The sequence below is a fragment of the Vidua macroura genome, chromosome 11, assembly GCF_024509145.1.
Source record: "Vidua macroura isolate BioBank_ID:100142 chromosome 11, ASM2450914v1, whole genome shotgun sequence".
NCBI lineage: Eukaryota > Metazoa > Chordata > Aves > Passeriformes > Viduidae > Vidua > Vidua macroura.
The window spans coordinates 16,709,768-16,727,965 of NC_071581.1; the positions used below are offsets into that span (position 1 = coordinate 16,709,768).

The 18,198-nt window shown below is 58.3% G+C and overlaps 2 protein-coding genes across 2 annotated transcripts; both read left to right on the plus strand.

The window, feature by feature from the left end:
- Positions 1 to 402: 402 nt before the first annotated feature.
- USB1 (U6 snRNA biogenesis phosphodiesterase 1) lies at positions 403 to 4,960 on the plus strand. The gene is made up of 7 exons (XM_053987663.1): positions 403 to 563; positions 682 to 833; positions 966 to 1,149; positions 1,695 to 1,748; positions 2,774 to 2,879; positions 3,536 to 3,619; positions 3,913 to 4,960. Exons 1-7 carry the CDS (start codon positions 460 to 462, stop codon positions 4,015 to 4,017), a joined length of 789 nt encoding a protein of 262 aa, XP_053843638.1. The 5' UTR covers positions 403 to 459; the 3' UTR covers positions 4,018 to 4,960.
- Positions 4,961 to 5,690: 730 nt separating this feature from the next.
- On the plus strand, positions 5,691 to 11,052 carry MMP15 (matrix metallopeptidase 15). The gene is made up of 10 exons (XM_053987817.1): positions 5,691 to 6,077; positions 7,139 to 7,287; positions 7,534 to 7,656; positions 7,766 to 8,073; positions 8,314 to 8,475; positions 8,597 to 8,820; positions 8,951 to 9,089; positions 9,334 to 9,484; positions 9,599 to 9,714; positions 9,957 to 11,052. Exons 1-10 carry the CDS (start codon positions 5,970 to 5,972, stop codon positions 10,391 to 10,393), a joined length of 1,917 nt encoding a protein of 638 aa, XP_053843792.1. The 5' UTR covers positions 5,691 to 5,969; the 3' UTR covers positions 10,394 to 11,052.
- Positions 11,053 to 18,198: the final 7,146 nt, after the last annotated feature.

Sequence of the window (18,198 nt, forward strand, 5' to 3'; positions counted from 1 at the left end):
CATCGGGCGGCCCCGCTGGCAGCGCGGGGACGACGCCCCGAGGCCTTCACCGCCGCCGCGCAGGGAGGCCCCGCGGTGGGGTCGGGTGTAGGGGGTCGCTGCCCGCCCGGGGCCGCCCCCGCCCCGGCGAGGCGCACACAAAGGGCGGCGGCGGCGGTCGGGCCGCTCACCTGCGGCGGGAGGAGGCCTCGCCGGCGGCAGGGCCGCGGCCTGCGCGCTGCGCCCGAGCCCCGCGCTGGCGTGGAGGCGGGAGCCGGGAGGGAGGAGGGGAGGGAGGGAAGGGAGCGAGCGGCGGGCGGGAGCGCAGCGGAGGGAGCGGAGCGGGCCGGGCCGGGGCGGCCGCGGCGGCGGCGGAGGAGGCGGGGCGGGCGCGGCGGGTGCTGCCCCCTGCCGGGCCGCGCCGGCAACTGCGCGGCCGCCGCCACCGGGGACCGGGCTGTCCCGGCGGGTGCCGCGGCCATGAGCGCCGCGCTGGTGGGGTACAGCAGCTCCGAGGAGGAGCAGGAGCAGGAGGAGGAAGGGGGGAGCCGGGGCGGCGGCGCGCAGGGGCCCCCCGGGGCCAGGTGGGTGCGGTGGGGTGGTGGCGGCAGGAGCGCGCGGGAGGCGGTGGGAGCGCGCGGCCTTCCTCCTCCTCTTCCTCCTTCTCCTCTTCCTCCTTCTCACGCCGCTCCGGTCCCGCAGCGCCGGCCGCCCCCGCCTGCCCGCGCCCGCCGGCCTGCCGGGAGACTCGGACCCGGAGGAGGCCGTGAGCGATGACAGCTCCCGGCACGGCGGCCGCGTGCGCGGCTTCCCCCACGAGCGGGGCAACTGGGCCACGCACGTCTACCTGCCCTGTAGGTACCGGGACCGGGACCGGGATGGGTCCGGGAGGATGGCGGGACGGACCTCAGCCGCTGCGCCCCAGGGTGCTGCCGGTCCCGGCGGGGATCCGCGGCCAGCGCTCCTCTGACGGCGCTGCCCCGCAGACATTGCCCAGGAGGAATTCCTGGAGCTGCTGGAGCTGCTGGTGTCCCGCGCCCGCACCTACGTCCCGTCGCTGGCTGCCATGGAGGAGTTCCACCTGAGCCTCTCGCAGTGCGTGGTGCTGCGCTACCACTGGATTGAGCCCTTCGTTCGCTCGCTCAGGGAGCGCCTGGCCGCCTACCACAGGTGGGTTTGGCAGAGCCCCGGGAGAGCGCTCCTCACACCCCTCCTCTGCCCTCGGGATCCGTGTTTTGCCAGCATCCACGCCCTAAGGTGTCCCTGGCCGCTGGTGCTGGCAGAACATTAAAGCCTTGGGGATTTTTCCTCACTGCCTTAGGATCTGGCACCTGACACGTCAGGTTTTGGCTTTCCAGGATCAGGCCGGAGCTGTGCCGTCCCCTAAACCATGGATAGTTTTGTTGCTTACATGGGCCTCAGGCACTGGGTAAGCATCAGCTGCTTCAGGGTTTCTGTCACTGTCCAGGCTTTGGAGAGCTGGAAACAGGAGGGAAATTAATTAATTTGAGCCCCAAGAGGTTCTGGTTACATCAATTTGGTCTGATTACAGCATATATTTGCCTGTATCTTTCCATGGCTTGGTAACAATCCTGGCCCCTCCTCTTTTTTTTTTTGGTTTTTTTTTTTTTTTTTTTTTTTTTTTTTTGTTTGTTTGGTTTTTTTTTGTTTTTTTTCTTCCTCCTGCAGCTGAAATAGGATCTTTCTTATTTCAGGTTCTTCTGCGTGGCTGACCAAGTGAAGGTTTACACCAACCAGAACAAAACCAGGTGAGTGCACAGTGGAGCAGCCTGCCTGCCCCAGGAGAAGTCTGAGCAAGGTGCTGGGTGGATGGGAAGTGTCACCCTGCCTGTCCCACAGTTGGGCTGTGTGACGACACAGTATGTGATCACCTCCAGATCATCTCCAGACATTTCACACCTTTCCCCAGCCATCTGTACAAATTTTTAGCTTTGGCAATGATTCTCTGCAAGCTTTTGGTTTCATTAGCGTGCACAGCCTGGGGCGAGCAGAGTGGGACCACCTCTTTTGGCAGCAGTGCCAGTCGTGAAATTGTAGTGCAGGTCTTCCAAGAGCTGGAGAGAAATAGCTGAGATGGTGCTAATTCTCCTGGGCGTCAGTTCAGAAGCCTGATTCCAATGGAATGCAATTAAGTTTTTTTGAATGTCAAAGCAAAGGTGATTAAAATTGCGGAAAGTTGCTGAATCTGGCGGGAAAGGCAGCCCGAGATAGTCATGGGTAGGAAAAAGTGGATATGGAACCTGGGTGACACTTGAATCTTCTGCTTCCCTCCTGGAGGGGAAGAAATTATTACTCTAAATGACTCTAGAAAGTGTCATCCCGACAGTCCTGGAGGAGGTGCTGACCTCTTTGTCACATCTCTCCAGCTTGGTACTTCCCACTCCTTGCTTCTTCTCACACTATAAAACCTCTCCAGCAACTTCCACTTCTTTAATGCTGCTCCTGCATGGGCATGGTATTCTGCTGAAATTCCCATCCAGTGCATCCTTTGCCTAGAAAACTGATTTTCATGTCCCAAAATGCACTAGGCTAATCTAGTAAATCTAGATACATGGTTTATCATCCAGTCCTGCTTCTCCCTGCTACCACCACATCTTCTGTTTTTCTTCAGAATACAGTCAGTATCCTGGATGCTTAAACCTGGCATTCCTCAGATTCCCTTGTGTTAGGGAGTAGGGAAGTTGCCCAGTAGGAATGAAGGGCTAAGTATTCTTAGGGCTGTGCTTTCTGCAGCATGAAAGGGTGCTTGCTGTCTCTCCTTGCCTTTCTTTAGGACCTTTATTGGCCTGGAGGTCTCTGCTGGGCATTTCCAGCTGCTGGAGCTGGTCTCGGAGGTGGACGGCGTTCTAGAGGAATTTGACCTTCCCACATTCTACAAGGTGAGGCGTTTCCTGCTTGCTCCCCTGCCAGTCTGGACATGCCGGCTGGTTCCCTGTGAGATGTTCACTCAAATAAACAGGAGCCAGTTGCAGTGGCTGCCCTGTTGTGCATGGAAGCAGGGTTGTCCTAGGATAGAATGGGCACTGTTGGACTGAGGACAGTCCTTGTGTCTTTGCCTTGGGCAGCTTTCTTGGGCATTAGTCCAGCCTTTTTGCTTAGTACTAGCTTTGGGAACAGGTTTGGGATTTTTGAAGGGCCAGACCCCTGTTTGTCTGCCTCTAGAGCTGAGCAGAATTATTCAGAAGTGACTCATGTACCTGCTCCAGGAGCAGTTCTGAGAGATTCTTCCACAAAAGATGGGGAGAAATTGAGCACAGAGTTGCAGAGTGGAGCACAGGGGGGTTGGGAACCAGGCAGCCTTGCCCACTGGTGTCCAAAAGGGCTGGGGTGGGAAGCCCAGGACTCCTCTTGCCTCCACTGTCCATATCAGCTCTGCAGCTGTTGAGTTGGCAGAGGGGACTCCCAGCTTTGGGATCCTCCAGCCTCTGTGATCCCAGGCAGGGCAGCAGCATCATGCTAGATCTCCCACTGTGCCTCTGTGCCTCGACCAAAGCCTCCATTAGCCCTCACATTCTTATCCCTGTTTTTTCTTCAGGACCCATCGTTCCACATCAGCTTGGCCTGGTGTGTTGGTGACCTGTCTGGCAGGCTGGAAGGGCAGTGTCTGCGGGAGCTCCAGGTGTGTCCCCACGTGGTGTGGAGAGCAGAGGGGGGGCAGAGCTGGAGTCAAGGCACATCTCCCTGCCAGGGCCCGAGGGTGGGAAATTCTCTTCTTCGAGCAGGACAAACTTCACTATGCTGAAAGATGAGAAGCTTTTCGGGGGAGTGTGAGTTAAATCACTCTCCTGAGGGAAGTCAGAGGCTTCCAGCTGCAAATGGCTTCATCTGTGACTTGCTTCAGAGAGGGAGCTGCTGACTCCATCCTCTGGCAGATCTGCCCTCCTGGTACTGACTCCTGCCTCTATTTTCCAGGACATTGTGGATGGGTTTGAGGAGTCAGCATTCCTGCTGCGTATCCAATGGGAGCAAATCCGTTGCAAGTCAGGGAACAAGTACTTCTCCTTCCCCTTGAGGTAGGGGCAGGTGGGGCTGTGCATTTTGGAGCCTGGAAGAGCCTGACACTGAACCAGGACCGTTGCCTGGCACAGCTCTGTGTGGCGCGGGCTGGCACGCACCTCTGCGCTCTTCTTGCCTGCTCAGCGTCTCTGCGGTGTTTGTGGCCTCAAGTCGGGCCACTTCCATTTCGAGCTGCTGGCTGAAGAAAAGTGTGTTTGTAGCAGATTTCATCCTCGCTGCTGGATGTGCTGCAGTCAGCACTGGCAGTTCCAGACATCCCATGGTCGCTAATTTTGCTGATTTTTAAAAAAAAAGAAAAAAAAAACTTCAAAAGCCATAGATGCCTTATGGGAAGGAGGAAGAAGGTAGCGTGGGAAGCTGCTACTAAAGGGAGAATGTCTCACACAGTGGGAAGTAGCACTGCCAGATTGTTGGGAGGCTCTGGGCATGTTTTGAGTAGCAAGAGGGAAGGACATGGAGCTGGTTCCTCTTCCCTGAGTGTTTTCCTACTGTAAGCCAGCTCAGACAAGCACCTGAGTCATGTTGTGTCCCACTCACACTGCTGCTGCCTCTACTGTAGAGACATTTCACTGTCTGATCCTTTTGCCAAAGAACAAGAGCTTGCTGCCAGGTGTGGGTGAGCCCTGGAATGGACAGTGTCAGTGTTTGCCTGAGCTGGGAGGGCAGTGCCCACAGGTGAGTCAAGGGGTGGCGGCTCCTGCCCAGGCTCCACACGTTTTCCCTCTGTGATCAGCACCCCAGGTGGATGATGACCCAGGGGATTGAAGGCTGGACATTGTCCCTTGGGAGAAACTCCTTTTTAATCCTCTTGTCTCCACGGGTTGTTCAGCTGCAACCTCTCAGGTAGTTGGAACAGGATGCTGATGTGATGCCCTGAGTCTTTTTATTCTGTGTCTGTCCGGGACTTCTGAGCAGTAAAAATATGTCTCCTCGTGTCATAAAATCGTGTCTGTGGTATATTTCAGCCGTTTCCTTTTGGACATGCACAACTCCTGCAAGCTTCACGTGAGGCCACATTTGTAAGTGCTCCTGTGAGCTCCGTGCTGCCTGTCCTGGCACAGAGAGTGGCTTTGTCTGTGGGAGCATCTCCATACAGTCGGGAGTTGTGTCCCTGGGAGCATCGCAGCCCGTTGCTGCTGCCAGCAGCCTTTTGAAGTCCTTAACAAAAAATCTGTTAAGTCTTTAGCCAGTTAGTTTCCGGGATGGGGATCTGCAAGATAAGTTTCTTTGGGGGGAAAAAAAACAAACAGAGAGATATATTTAGCCCCTGGGGACTTCAGTGAAACCGGTTTCTCCGAGGTTAATGCTCAACCACCGGCCCCAGGCGGGCCTGGCACAGCACCCAGTTGTGTAACAGCGGGTGTCAGAGACCCGCGGGACAGGGCACAGTGGCTGTGGGGGCAAAGTCGGGGGATGTGGCGGCTGCCGGCAGGGCCGGGCGCGGGGAGCGGCCCGGGGCGGGGGGCTCTGCCCGGGGCGGGGGGCTCTGCCCGCGGCTCCACCGCGCACACACGTGCGGGGGGGCGGCCCCGCCCCCGCCGGCCCCGCCCCGCCGCGGTTCGGCCCCGCCCCTGCCGCGGCCCCGCCCCGCCCGCTCCCACCGCGCCCCGCCGCCGCCGCCGCCGCCGCCGCGCCCGCCTTCCGCCACCCGCTCCGGTGCTCCCGGCGGCGGGCAGAGCGCGGCAGGGCAGCCGAGCGGAGCCGGGCCCCGCCGCGCCGCGCCGGCCGCCCATGTGCCGCGCGCCGCCGTCCTGACCTCACGCACAAAAGGCGGGCCGGGAGGCGACGGGCCGCGCCTGGCAGCGCCTCCCATGCACCGTGCGCAGCCCCCCGCGGCGCCTCGGCCCCGGGCCATGAGGGCGGCGTAGCTCCGACACCGCCGCGCTCGGCCCGGCCCGGCCCGGCCCGGCCCGGCGCGGCCGGGGGCAGCCGCGACCCGGCGGCGGCGCGGAATGGCAGGAGGGGGCGGCGCCCCCTGGCGGGCGGGCGGGCGCCTCCCGCCGCTCGTGGTGCTGCTGGTGCTGCTGGCGGGGGCGGCGGGCGAGGAGATCAACGCCGAGGTGAGCCACGGGCCCGGGGATGGCACCCCCGGCCGCCGCACCGGCACCTGCGGGCCCGGCGCACCGCCGGCCGCTGCAGGTGCAGCCGGGGAACGGGGGGACTGGGGTGCAGGTCGCCCCCAGGGGTGGCGGGCAGCGGGCGCGGGGTGTGGGGAGGAAGCGCTTTGTGCCCGGCGGGGGAGGGGGTGAAAGGGCTTTTGATAAAGGCTCTGCTCCACCACCCTGCCGGGGGAAGGGGAGTTGGGGTAGAAGAATTTAATAGATTTAATGTTTTTAGAAATTTAAATGTTAAGGCATTTTTGGGAAAAAAAAAAAAAAAGGGATAGGAAAAGGATTAGAAAACCTGGAGAAGAAAAGACTTAGAAAAGGAAAAAGACTTGGAAGAGCAATGTGACTTGGAAAAGGAAAAAGAATTGGAAGGAATTTAGAAACAAAGCTTTAAAGATTAAAAGGAAAAACCCCCTAATTTGGAAAATATAAATGAAAACTAAGAGGGGGAAAAAAGAGTTACAAAAGAGTAATAATAAAGATAAAAATAAAATGCAATTAAAGCAGACAAGAGGAGGCGGAGGCTGGAGCAGGAAGGAAGAGCCCCGGCGCGCCCCAGCACCCTCCTGCCCCCCGCCCTGGGGCTGCAGCCCCGCAGGACAGAAGCCCCTTTGTGGGTGCAGGCCGGGGTGGGGGTCCCAGGCTTCACATCCCTCAGCAGCTCCCAGGGGACGCCTCCAGAGGAGGACAGTGACAGGCAGCCTGGCCCCCTGCCAGCTCCCTCATCCCTGGAGTCAGTCCCTGGAGTCAGACAATCCGGCAGCAGACCCCGAGATCATCAGCTCCTCCACCTTTCAGGGCAGGGCAGGGACCCTGTGCCCTGCTGCCACACTTCTGCCTGCTCGGGGTTGGCATTTGCCACTGGCAGCTGGCACTGACCACCCCGTGAAGGGACGCAGGGCTGGGGTACAGTCAGGCAGGGGGAGGGATCCTCCCCCACCGGCTGTTGGGAGCTCTGGTCCTGCCGTGGGGCTGCTCCGTGCCGGGGCTGACGCGCGGCTCTCCCGGCGCAGGCATGGCTGCGGCTCTACGGGTACCTGCCGCAGCCCAGCCGCCGGATGTCCACCATGCGCTCGGCTCAGACCTTCTCCGCGGCGCTTGCGGAGATGCAGAAGTTCTATGGCATCACCGTCACCGGCGTCCTGGACGAGGAGACCAAGGCGTGAGTTTCTCCATTGTCCCCTTGCTCAAGCAGATGGCAGCTCCACTCTCAGGCTCTGTGGTTTTCTCTGACAGCCTCAGGGCTCTGCCGAAAAGTGGGTGCTGTCCCCCTTGGGAGCTGCTTCTCCCCTTTTGGGGGCTGCACCTCAGCAGCCAGGATATCATCCCTGCTGTCTGTGGGTGCTGTAACCCCTCAGGGATGTTGGCTGTGGTGGGGCTGAGCCCTGGCTCGGTGTCCTCCTGGCAGGTGGATGAAACGTCCCCGCTGTGGGGTCCCGGATCAGTTTGGAGCACGGATGAAGTCCAACATGCGCCGGAAGCGGTACGCGCTGACAGGGCGACGCTGGAGCCAGAGCCACCTCACCTTCAGGTACTCAACACTGCCAGGAATTCCCTCCCCCCAGCCCATGGACAGCCATGGATCCCCTCAGGGAACAAGTGCTGCTCCAGGCCTTCCCTAGTGAATTCTGTATCCCCAGCATCCAAAACTACACAGAGAAGCTGGGTCGGTACCACTCACATGAGGCCGTCCGACGAGCTTTCCGGGTGTGGGAGCAAGCCACGCCGCTGGTTTTCCGGGAGGTGGCCTACGAGGACATCCGGCAGAAGAGGAAGAAGGAGGCTGACATCATGGTGCTCTTTGCCTCTGGATTCCATGGAGACAGCTCTCCCTTTGATGGCCTTGGGGGATTTTTGGCTCATGCCTATTTCCCTGGCCCTGGCATGGGGGGGGACACACATTTCGACTTGGATGAGCCCTGGACGCTGGAAAATGCAGATGTGTCTGGTGAGTTGAGGGCCAAGAAGGTGGTAAAGGTGACCAGAGGAGCCTGGTGGCTGCCTAGGCTAAAGGAGGGGTGAAGCGGGGGCTGTGCTGGTGTAGACGGGAGTGGCAGGGAGAGCAGGTCCACCATGGGTGATGCAGGCTGATCCCACTGGAGCACCCATTGCAGGGTGCTGGGTCCAGGGGTCTGCCTCATGTGTCATGTTGTCCATCCCCTCTTGCTGATGGTGCCTCTCCATGCAGGGAACAACCTTTTCCTGGTGGCTGTGCATGAGCTGGGGCACTCACTGGGCTTGGAGCACTCCAGCAACCCCAGTGCTATCATGGCGCCCTTCTACCAGTGGATGGACACAGAGAACTTCCAGCTGCCTGAGGATGACCTCAAGGGCATCCAGCAGCTCTACGGTGAGGAGCTGGTTGGGGGAACATCCCAGAGGTGGGATTCTGGGCACGTGTGTGGGGAAACTGAAGTACAGGTGCTGCTGGTCCGTATCACCACATCCCTTCTCTCATCTGCCTGATCCAGGTACCGCAGATGGGCACCCTCAGCCCACCAAGCCTTTGCCCACCGTGACACCCCGGAGACCTGGCAGGCCAGACCAGAGACCCCCTAAACCTCCCCCTCCGGGGAAACCAGAGCGACCACCCAAACCTGGCAGCCCAGACCAACCTGACCACTATGGCCCTGACATCTGTGATGGGGACTTTGACACAGTGGCGGTGCTGCGTGGGGAGATGTTTGTATTCAAGGTACCTGCCCCAACCCCCTCCTGCCCCTTCCCTGGGGATGTAGTGGGTCTGTGGGTGGGAGGACCCCTCAGCAAGGTGACTGTGTCTCTGTGTCCTCCCCATCCTCTGCCAACACCCTGTTTCTTTCCAGGGCCGGTGGTTCTGGAGGGTCCGGCACAACCGGGTGCTGGACAACTACCCCATGCCCATCGGACACTTCTGGCGGGGCCTCCCTGGGGACATTGATGCTGCCTACGAGAGGCATGACGGGAGGTTTGTCTTCTTTAAAGGTGAGCAGGGAAGCTGGATGGGAGGGCTGAGGTGGAAGCGAGACCCCAGTGTCCCCCACAAAGCTGCTGAAAGCTTGGTTGGCTTCATTCCATCCTGACCCACCTCCCCAGCCACAGCTGCTGTGTGATCCCAAGGGGTCAGGGTGGCCACAGGCATCTACCGCTATCCCTATCCATTTGTGCACCTGCCACAGTAGCTGGGCAGGACCTTCTCATCTCCCTTCTCCAACTCTTTCCCCTCTAGGTGACCGGTACTGGCTCTTCCGAGAAGCCAACCTGGAGCCTGGGTACCCACAGCCCCTGGTCACCTATGGGCAGGGCATCCCCTATGATGGCATTGACACGGCTGTCTGGTGGGAACCCACGGGACACACCTTCTTCTTCCGTGGCGACAGGTGAGTGTCTCTTGGGTTCTCCCTGCTCTGCTGCCTCCTGGCTCCTGTCAGGGGGAGAATGTTGGGCAGTGGGGACCCCTGTGCTCGTCACTTACTCCCCACCTCCCTCCCCAGATACTGGCGCTTTAACGAGGACACACGCTCGGTGGACCCTGGGTACCCAAAGCCCATCTCTGTCTGGGTGGGCATCCCTCCCTCGCCCAAGGGAGCCTTCCTCAGCCCGGATGCCTGTAAGTAGAGGAGGAGAGGGGTGGGTGGTGGGGGTCTTGGGGATGAGATCATCCCTCTGATAGCCTGGCTACATGGGATGGACTTGGGGAGAGTGTCTGGGAGTCAGCGGTAAATCCCTTTCTGAAGGGTTTCACCAGTCCTGGAGCAAAACCTGCTGTCTTGGGCATCTGCAGTGATGCCCAGGTTCTGCAGTGTCCTGTGCCCACCCACTTACCCCTTGTCTCCATCTTCTCTCCCCCAGCCTCCACCTACTTCTACAGAGGCACAAAGTACTGGAAGTTCGACAATGAGCGTCTCAAGACAGAGCCAGGCTATCCCAAATCCATCTTACGGGACTTCATGGGCTGTCACACAGAGTTGGTCCCAGACCCCAATCCCCGCTGGCCCGATGTGGACCGACCCCCCTTCAACCCTAATGGGGGGACTGAAGGTGAGGAGGAGGAGGAGGAAGAGGAAGATGAGGATTACAACGAGGGAGATGGCCAGCCAGGCAGGGACGTGGACGTGGTGGTGCAGATCGATGAGTACACACGCACCATGAGCGTGGTTATGGTGCTGGTGCTGCTGGTGCTGCTGCTCTGCATCCTGGGCCTCATCTATGTCATCGTCCAGATGCAGAGGAAGGGCGCACCCCGAATGCTCTTGTACTGCAAGCGCTCCTTGCAGGAGTGGGTCTGACCCTGGTTCCCTCCCCCAACTGCCCCTGCCACCATGGTGCTAAGATGGACCTGACACCCCCTCCCCCTGACCCTCACCACGGCCTTGGCCCCTCTACCCCATTGTTGCTTGATGGCTCCAGCCTCAGAAATGGGGGGATGCCCAACCCCCCCAGCCCCTCCAGAGCAGCCGGGCTGGGACCGGGGATGGTCATGGGGGGGCTGGAGGGCATCCAGGCCCTGCCTGCTCCCCTGTGCCTGTGCGTCCCCCTAGCCGTGACCCTCAGGCTGCCACCCATCACGTGCCTGCATCTGCCATGGGTCCCTGCAGGGTCCCTTCCTCCTGTGTGAGCCCGCTGCATCTCGGGTGGTGAGTGGGCTGGGGGCTGCTCACCAGTGCTGCAGGCTGGCAGGTCTCAGCCTCTGGCACCTGCAGTGGTGGGGAAGGGAGGGCTGAGCTCATGGCTGTGTTGCCTGTTGAGCCACTGGGATAACAGGGATGTGGTGCCTAAAGACAGCGTGAGTTGGGAGATGCCACCTCTGCGACCCTGCTGGGGCTCAGCTCAGTCCGGGCCCTGCTGCTGCCACCGTGGCACGAAGCCCTGGGGCGCGTGGCCCTGTGGGCAGGGCAGTGGGCACAGCCACCTTGTATGTCCATTAAACGGGTCGGGTGTGTGGAGAGCTGTGATGCCTTCGTCCTTCCTGCCGCGAGGGTGCCCTGGGAGGGATCGGGCAAATTTTGTGGTAACGGGGCTTGTCTGGGGGGGTCACCCTGCATGGTACCCCCAGGGGACTGGGTGCCATGCTAGGGGGTGCAGGGCAGGGGCCAGCATGGCCAGTGATGTCCCTGCCCTGGGGCTGCCACTTTAGGGGGGTCAGCTAAAGCAGCCCCCCCACCCCCACCAGTGGACAGAGCAGCCTTTGAGCAGCTCCCATGGCAGTGACAAGGGCCTTGTTGGGAACACAGGGTGCCTTGTTCTCCCCCAGCCAGCGCTGCTCTTCAGCCCTGGGCAGCCACCTCCTTTCTCCGTGCAGGGGCCAGCAGCAGCTGGGGGACCCTCCTGGAGCCACTTCACAGGGTGCTTCAGCTCCTTGTCCCCACGCAGCCCTGCTGAGTTTCCTGGGGGGAAGGGGTGGCCATATCCTGTCTCACCACTGCTGTCTCTTCAGAGGAAAGCAAGAGGCGTCACAACCGCTGCAGAGATCAGAGAAATAATCATGGGAGTGGGAAAGATTAGACTTCAGGGGTAGGAAACTGGCTTTATCTGGGGAAAAATGTTGCTCATCCATTAATAGGAAGAAAAACCAAACCACAGAGGCTGGTGATGAGATGATCACAGGGGTGGGAGCTAGAGCCAGGTTTGTTCTGCAGGTGCAGCCTTGGGGTGAGCAGCAGAGGCCTAGCACCATTGCTGCACTGGTGGGGAGGCTGGTTGGACTGTGCTGGCCAAGGGGGTTGTGTGAACCTGCCCCATCCCTGTGGGGATGACCCTGTGGAACTGGGGAGCATCCCCATGTGGGAATTGACTCCAGTCAGCATCCTTGCTTCCTCCAGCCTCCTGCAGCAGGACCAGTGCCAGCACTGTGCCGGCACCTGTGCCCTGCCTCTGCTCAGGCACCTCTGTCTTGGTGCACCCCTGACCTGCTCCCCTTGTCCTGGTGCTCCAGCTGCTCCTTTGCCCTCATCCCATCCGGCCAGCCCTGGTGGGTGGGTGGGAGGGTTCCCCCATGTCATGGATTAGGATATGAAGACTTGTGCTTCCCCCATCCTTCCCCTTCCCCAGGGCCCAGAGCTGCTGGCTCAGTTCCCAACTGCTACAACCACTTCCCAGCACTGAATTACCCTGAGCTGCCCAGCTACTTGTCAGCCTCTAATTACTGTAAAAGGGAAGGACTGATGCTGGCTCTCACTCTGCTTTTCTGGTGCTGGGGGCCTGAGTCACTCATCCCCTGCCCCAGCTTCCATCCCTGCCCACAGGGGCAGCGATTTCCAGCCATGAGCTGATTCCCTGGAAAACACGTTTGGCTCAGACTCAGCACATCGCTGCAGCCAAGTGAGAAGGCAAAATCAGAAACAGAAAACCCCTGAGGAATTGGGGGGAGTGGGTGGAAAAAGATCTCCAAGTGGCTCAGGGCTGTTGTATTCCATCAGCCAGGCCTTGCTGGGTCACATTCCTTGGCTTTGAACTTCTTTCAGTTCGGTTTTGACCATTTTGCCCTGATTTGTGCTTGTGTGGGTCTTCCCGAGCTTAGGGAGGACCCACAGCTCTGCTGAGCTGGGAGCCCTGCCATGGGGCAGCCTGACACTGCAGCCTGTGCTGAACCGGGGCCAGACAGGCACCAGGAGCTGCCAAAAGCCATGAACCTGGCCAAAAGGCGAGGCAGGAGGAAAGCACGGCTGGGATTCACTCTCCCCACCCCTGCAGAGACTGCTCCAGAGGCCAGCGCAGATGCATTTCCCACGGCAGATGCATTTCCCACACTGGATGCACTTCCCGCGGCAGATGCATTTCCGACAACAGATGTATTTCCCACGGCAGCAGTGTTTCCATTCTCTCCTGGGGGTACAGAGGGCTCGACGGGGTGCAGGGCTAAGACCCCAAAGCCTGGTCCCTGGAAAGATGCCTGGCTTGTAGGGAAAGCCAGAGCTGGACAAGGGTGCCCAGGGCCAGCTGCTCATGGTATCCGTTCCATGGCAGGTGAGGGGCCTCCTTGCTGATTCAGGAGCTGGGAAAAATTCCCCAGCGGGAATGAGGGATGCTGGGAGCAGAGGCCCAGGCCACCACGCTTGGTGAGCTGGGACACCACTTCCCACCCCCTCCCGCTCTTCCCCGGATGCTGCAGCAGAGCTGGTGCCAGGAGCCCAGGGCCATCTGGAAATGCTCATGGACAGCAGTAAGGGACCTGCTGGAGACAAAGCCCAGCATTTGAGCGGCGCCCAGGCTCTGCCGGAGGCCCCTGCGCTGCCCTGCTCGCCCACAGTGGGGTCAGCTCACCTCTGGCCACCCGTGGGTGTGAGACCCCAGGAGGGCAGGCTGGCACCTGCTGTAAGGGACAGGGCTGTTGGGAGCACAGGGGAGTGCGAGCCCAGCTGAGCCTGGCCCCGGCAGGCACCAGACTGCCCTGCCAGGATCCACTCCCGCCTGGCAGCTCCCTGCTTCCCAAAAATAGGTTGGAGAGCCTGACCTGGAAAAGACCCTGGGAGCTCAGCGTCCTCCAGGCCCTGCTGTGCTGGGGTGGGCGTGAGGGGGAGACCAGGCCTGGCAGGGGCTCTCTGCCTGATTGGCACCATCTCAGGAGAATCCTCCTCTTCCTCTGCAAGTCAGGGCACAATCCCCTGTTCAGCGCTGAGGAAAGGACCCGGAAAACACAGAGGAAGCCGGGCTCAGTGCAGAGGAAGAACTGGGGCTGGGATACAACAAGCAGCGACCGGCCAGCTCAAGGTCGGAGGAAACAATGCTGGGGATGGAGGGAAGGGCCACGGGGCCCTGGGAGGGGTTGAACCTGCTGCCTGTGCTCGCTGCAGGCGGGGCGGAGGCTCCGGGTGCTGCCCGGGGAGGGGTCGGTGCCAGCACAGCCCCGCTGTGGGTGGGATGCACCCACCAACCATGCTGACCTCGGCTCATGTGAGTGTGGCTCATGCCCCCTCCTCCCCTCACACCCACCGGGCAGCCCCCAGCCTGCTCCCGGAGTGCTGGGACTCCTCATCTCACAGAAAGTCATTTCTGGGGCTGCAGGGACAACACATGAAGTGATGGTGTGATGCTGGTCTGCTTCAGCATAACTTGGCATCCATCATCTCACCTCCAGCAGCTCTGAGGCTTTCCCCACTGCACCCCAGGTTAGCTCTCAGGGTGCACAACTGCTCCCTTACCCAAATAAATTGTGTTTGGGTGATCCCATTTTGCAGCCTGCCAGGGGAAGCTCTCACCCCTCTCCTGCAGGCGTCGGCAGGGCAGGAACATCAGCTCTCTCTGCATGCACAGTGGCCAAAGTCCCCAGTACCGTCACTTGGTTTTCCTGGGCGGTGGCCAGTGGTAAAACTCAAAATAAATATTTCCCTTGCCTCTAGCACTGCCTGCCCCACATTAGACAACAGCTGCAAAGGATTAACGTCGCCCTGGAGGTGTAATCCCTCTATAAAGATGACAACATTTGGCCCAAGACATCCAGGGAGATGCAGAATGGACAAGAAGCAGAGTTTGGCCGAGATTTTTTTGATTCCTGCTTATCCCTCTGTGATAACAACTCTGTCCTTCTTTGTCAGGACCCACTTGATAGGAAAGTGACAAAGTGCAAGGGGACAAACACAGGCAGGGAGAGAAGCTTGTACCAGTGTCCTGCCAGACAGTGTCTACTGGGCTGGACACTCACACAGGATTCTTCTGCTCCAGCAGCAGAGCAAATGGAGAAAGCTTTCCAGGAAAACCCCATCGCCTGCTTGCCCTGCCAGCAGCTGCCACCTGCCCAGGCAGAGCCACTGGAGCCTTGGGATGTCCCAGCCTTGGCTTGCACCACAGTGACTGCCAGCTGCTCCAGCCCAAGCCTGCTGCTGCTGGCCCAGCCCTTGCTCCGAGGAGCTGCAGCCTGTGCACTCACCCTATTTCAGCACCCAAGCTTTCCAAGGGAAGCTTTGCCTTTCATTTAGAAAGCAGCTCCCAACACTGAGGTCCTGATTGAAGTGTCCAAGTGCAGAACCTTGCCCCAGCCAGTGGAAGACAAAGGTGAAAAGCTGATGCAGAGAAGGAAAACTGATCTTTGGGTGGGCCCTGCTCAGCCCCGGATTGAAACCAGGGTTCCCCCACAAAGATTCTTTTCTCTCTCACTAAACGTGAACTGCAACAAGGACTTGTGCAGGAAGGAAGGAGCATGCCACCCACAGAAAGGCGAATGAGGAGATATTGAAGATCTTTTCTCCACAGGCTGCCTGCACTGAACCAAGACTCTCCTCTGCCCCCACCCCTCATACCCAGCTGGGGCTGCCCCAGGAGCAGGCAGGCAGTAGCCATCCATGACTCCCATCTCTGCCCCCACCTCCTTCCTGCAATCCTCCGCTCTTTCCATGTAGGAGGATGTTGCATCCCAGCCACATCAAGAGCCATAACCAAAGGAGTAAGAAGCTGGCTGCTCCACCACAGGAGTTTTGCTTGTGCACATTTAGGAAAGGGCTGCTGACAGGATGCCTCTAACATTCTGGCCCATCTACTAGCAGCATCCTCTTCTCCCACAGGGAGAGCATCCAACTTCACCCACCTTCAGAGAGATGGTTGAAGTTTTGATGGGAGAGAGGGATTAGAAGAGAAAGATTTTGGAAGAACATTGTGTAAATCATCAAGCATCTGGCTGTAAAGGAAAGAGCCAGTATCCGATGATGCTCCGCTTTGTGCAACAAGTAAACAGGAAGATTCAGCATTTTGTTTCATATTTAAAAATACACAGGAGGTCCATATGGATGTAAGGGTTTGTGGCTGGGAGTTTATTCCAGCAAATCCGCTGGCACAGCTCCTAGAGTTCGGGCAGGAATTGGCAGCAGGGCCCATCTGATCTCTGCAGAGGCAGCCAGCTCGGGGCCCAAGAGAGCCCAGCCCCTCTTAATGCTTTAGGGCCGGCCACTCAGGGTGAGCTCAACTCCTCAAGGACAATGGACAACTCCAGCACAGGCCCCAGCAGGGCAGGGAAAGGCAGCAGCAGCTCCTGCTGAGTATTCAGCTGCCAAAGACTGCCAAAAACACATGGTGTTGAGCAAGGACTTGCGGGAAAGGATGCACATTTTACCCTCCTGGGGTCTGATGGATCTGCTCAGCAGCTCCCCCAGCTCTGGCAAGCTTTGCAAACATGGAGAAAGCCTTGCCATGGACTTCACTAAGGCCAGCCCTTGGCGCGTGATCCAGTGCGATTCCACTTAACAGATCGAGTCCAGCCAAGCCTTGACATATGTCAATGCAAGATGGATGGTGCTTTCTCATGTAGGCTTCCTTGGCTGGGCTCCTTAGAGCTACCAAGCTGTTCAGCTGCTAGAAGAATGGCAGGGGTCTTCTCCAGAAAGCCTTCTGCAGGTGCAATCCAGCCCCACGTGGCAGCATCTGCAGTTCAAAGCCCAGCAGCTCTAAAGGTGCAGGTGAGGCAGCTCCATTACGGGTGTCTGGAGAGGCCACAGAGGTGCAGAGACAGCGTGCACAGACATGCCAAACCTTTAAACCAGACGGGGTCTCAGTGGTCAGAATTAAACCCAGAATCTAAGGCAGATGTCCCCCAGCAGGCTCTCCTCCTCCTGGGAGAGAGCAGCTTTGTTCTACAGAACAATAACAGAAGTGAAGTCTTCCCCATTCACTGCACAGCCCAGGGAAAGATTAGTCCCAGCCTTTGGTACCTGCCCTCTAGAGTACTGATGGGGGACTTGGCCCTGGGCAGGAAAGGCATCATCTACTCCCAGACTCACCCCATTACTGATGGAGTCTCTGGCCTCCCCTTCACAAGCCTTTCTACAAGAAAGGCAGATTGGTTTGAGGCAGGGAAGGGCAGATTCAGCACAGGAAAAGACTTCCGCTCCTGTTATGCTGCTTTGCTGAACCTCCCCTCCGATCCCTGGGGGAAGGGACAATCTGGCAGCTGGAAGGCTATTGTGTGCCTCCTACAGCTAAAGGCTTGGCTGAGAGCTGCAGTGAGTTGGTAACTACACAGCCAACAAAACTGTGCCCTAACAGGCAGGTAAGCCTAATTTGTCACTGCTGGGGAAAATGGCTTCAAGGAAAAAGGGAATGAAAAACCCATTTTCATGAACAGCATGAGTTTTTGTCATAGTACCACAAACTTCATGGATTGGAGACAGTTTCTGTCTTCTCTGTGGAAACCTTACTAATTTTCCTCTCACCAGATTGCTGCTGTTTGCATCTGTGCTATCCCTTAAACAGTGAGAGTGCTGATCAAAGTCAAGTTCAGAGACAAATTCTAACATCTAGGTTCTCAAAGAAATTCTCTGGCACTTTCTGAAGCACTAAAATGAGCAAGTTAAGGATCCATCAAAGGAGGACGAAGACAGAAACAGATTTACAGAGCCAAATGTTTAATAACTTTTCAAGAACAAGTATTACATCCATATTTAGAGCATATATAAGAGATGGAAACAAGGAAATAAAAAATAAAATTGCTAACTTCAAGATGATGCACTTAACTCCACAATTCCTGCTGAATCCCTTCTTTGGAGGCACAGTGGCCACTTTGAGCAAGACAAGACTGGGTACCAGGCCACCTGCAGAGTTTAGGCTCAGCACTTTAGGAACAGCCAGGAAGAGTCTGACTCTGTACAATTTGCACACCAACATCTCTTCCCAACGTGATGTTATTGCTGGACAGAGCAGGGAGAAGAAAGAAGACACTTACAAGACTTGGCAGCACAAGACAACAGTACTGGGAAGGCTCCAAGCACTCCCCAGACACTGAGGCTGCCACAGCCCAGAAGGCAGTGACAGGTTCCCCAGAGGTGTTACCTACAGTTAACACTGCCTTCTACCTCCCACTACCATCAGCCCCCAATATCTTCCCTCAGCAGCTTGAAACTTTGCCCAGGAATCTTCTTTGCTAAAAGAAGTGTCTGCATTGGGACAGGCTGGCCCTGGCAAAGAAGGTGCTTCCTCACAAGCCTCAAAATTGCTGCATGTTGCTCAAGATCTCTCAATATGCCAGCATGTTCACTCCTCTCCCATCACTGCAGGAGAAGAGCTTGGCACCTCCTCCTGAGGGCAGCCATGGTGTTCCCTTCCCCCCTCATGGCACCACTGTCTGCACGGGGTGGGGAAAAGACCAGAGGGGACTCATTTTGGGCTGGAG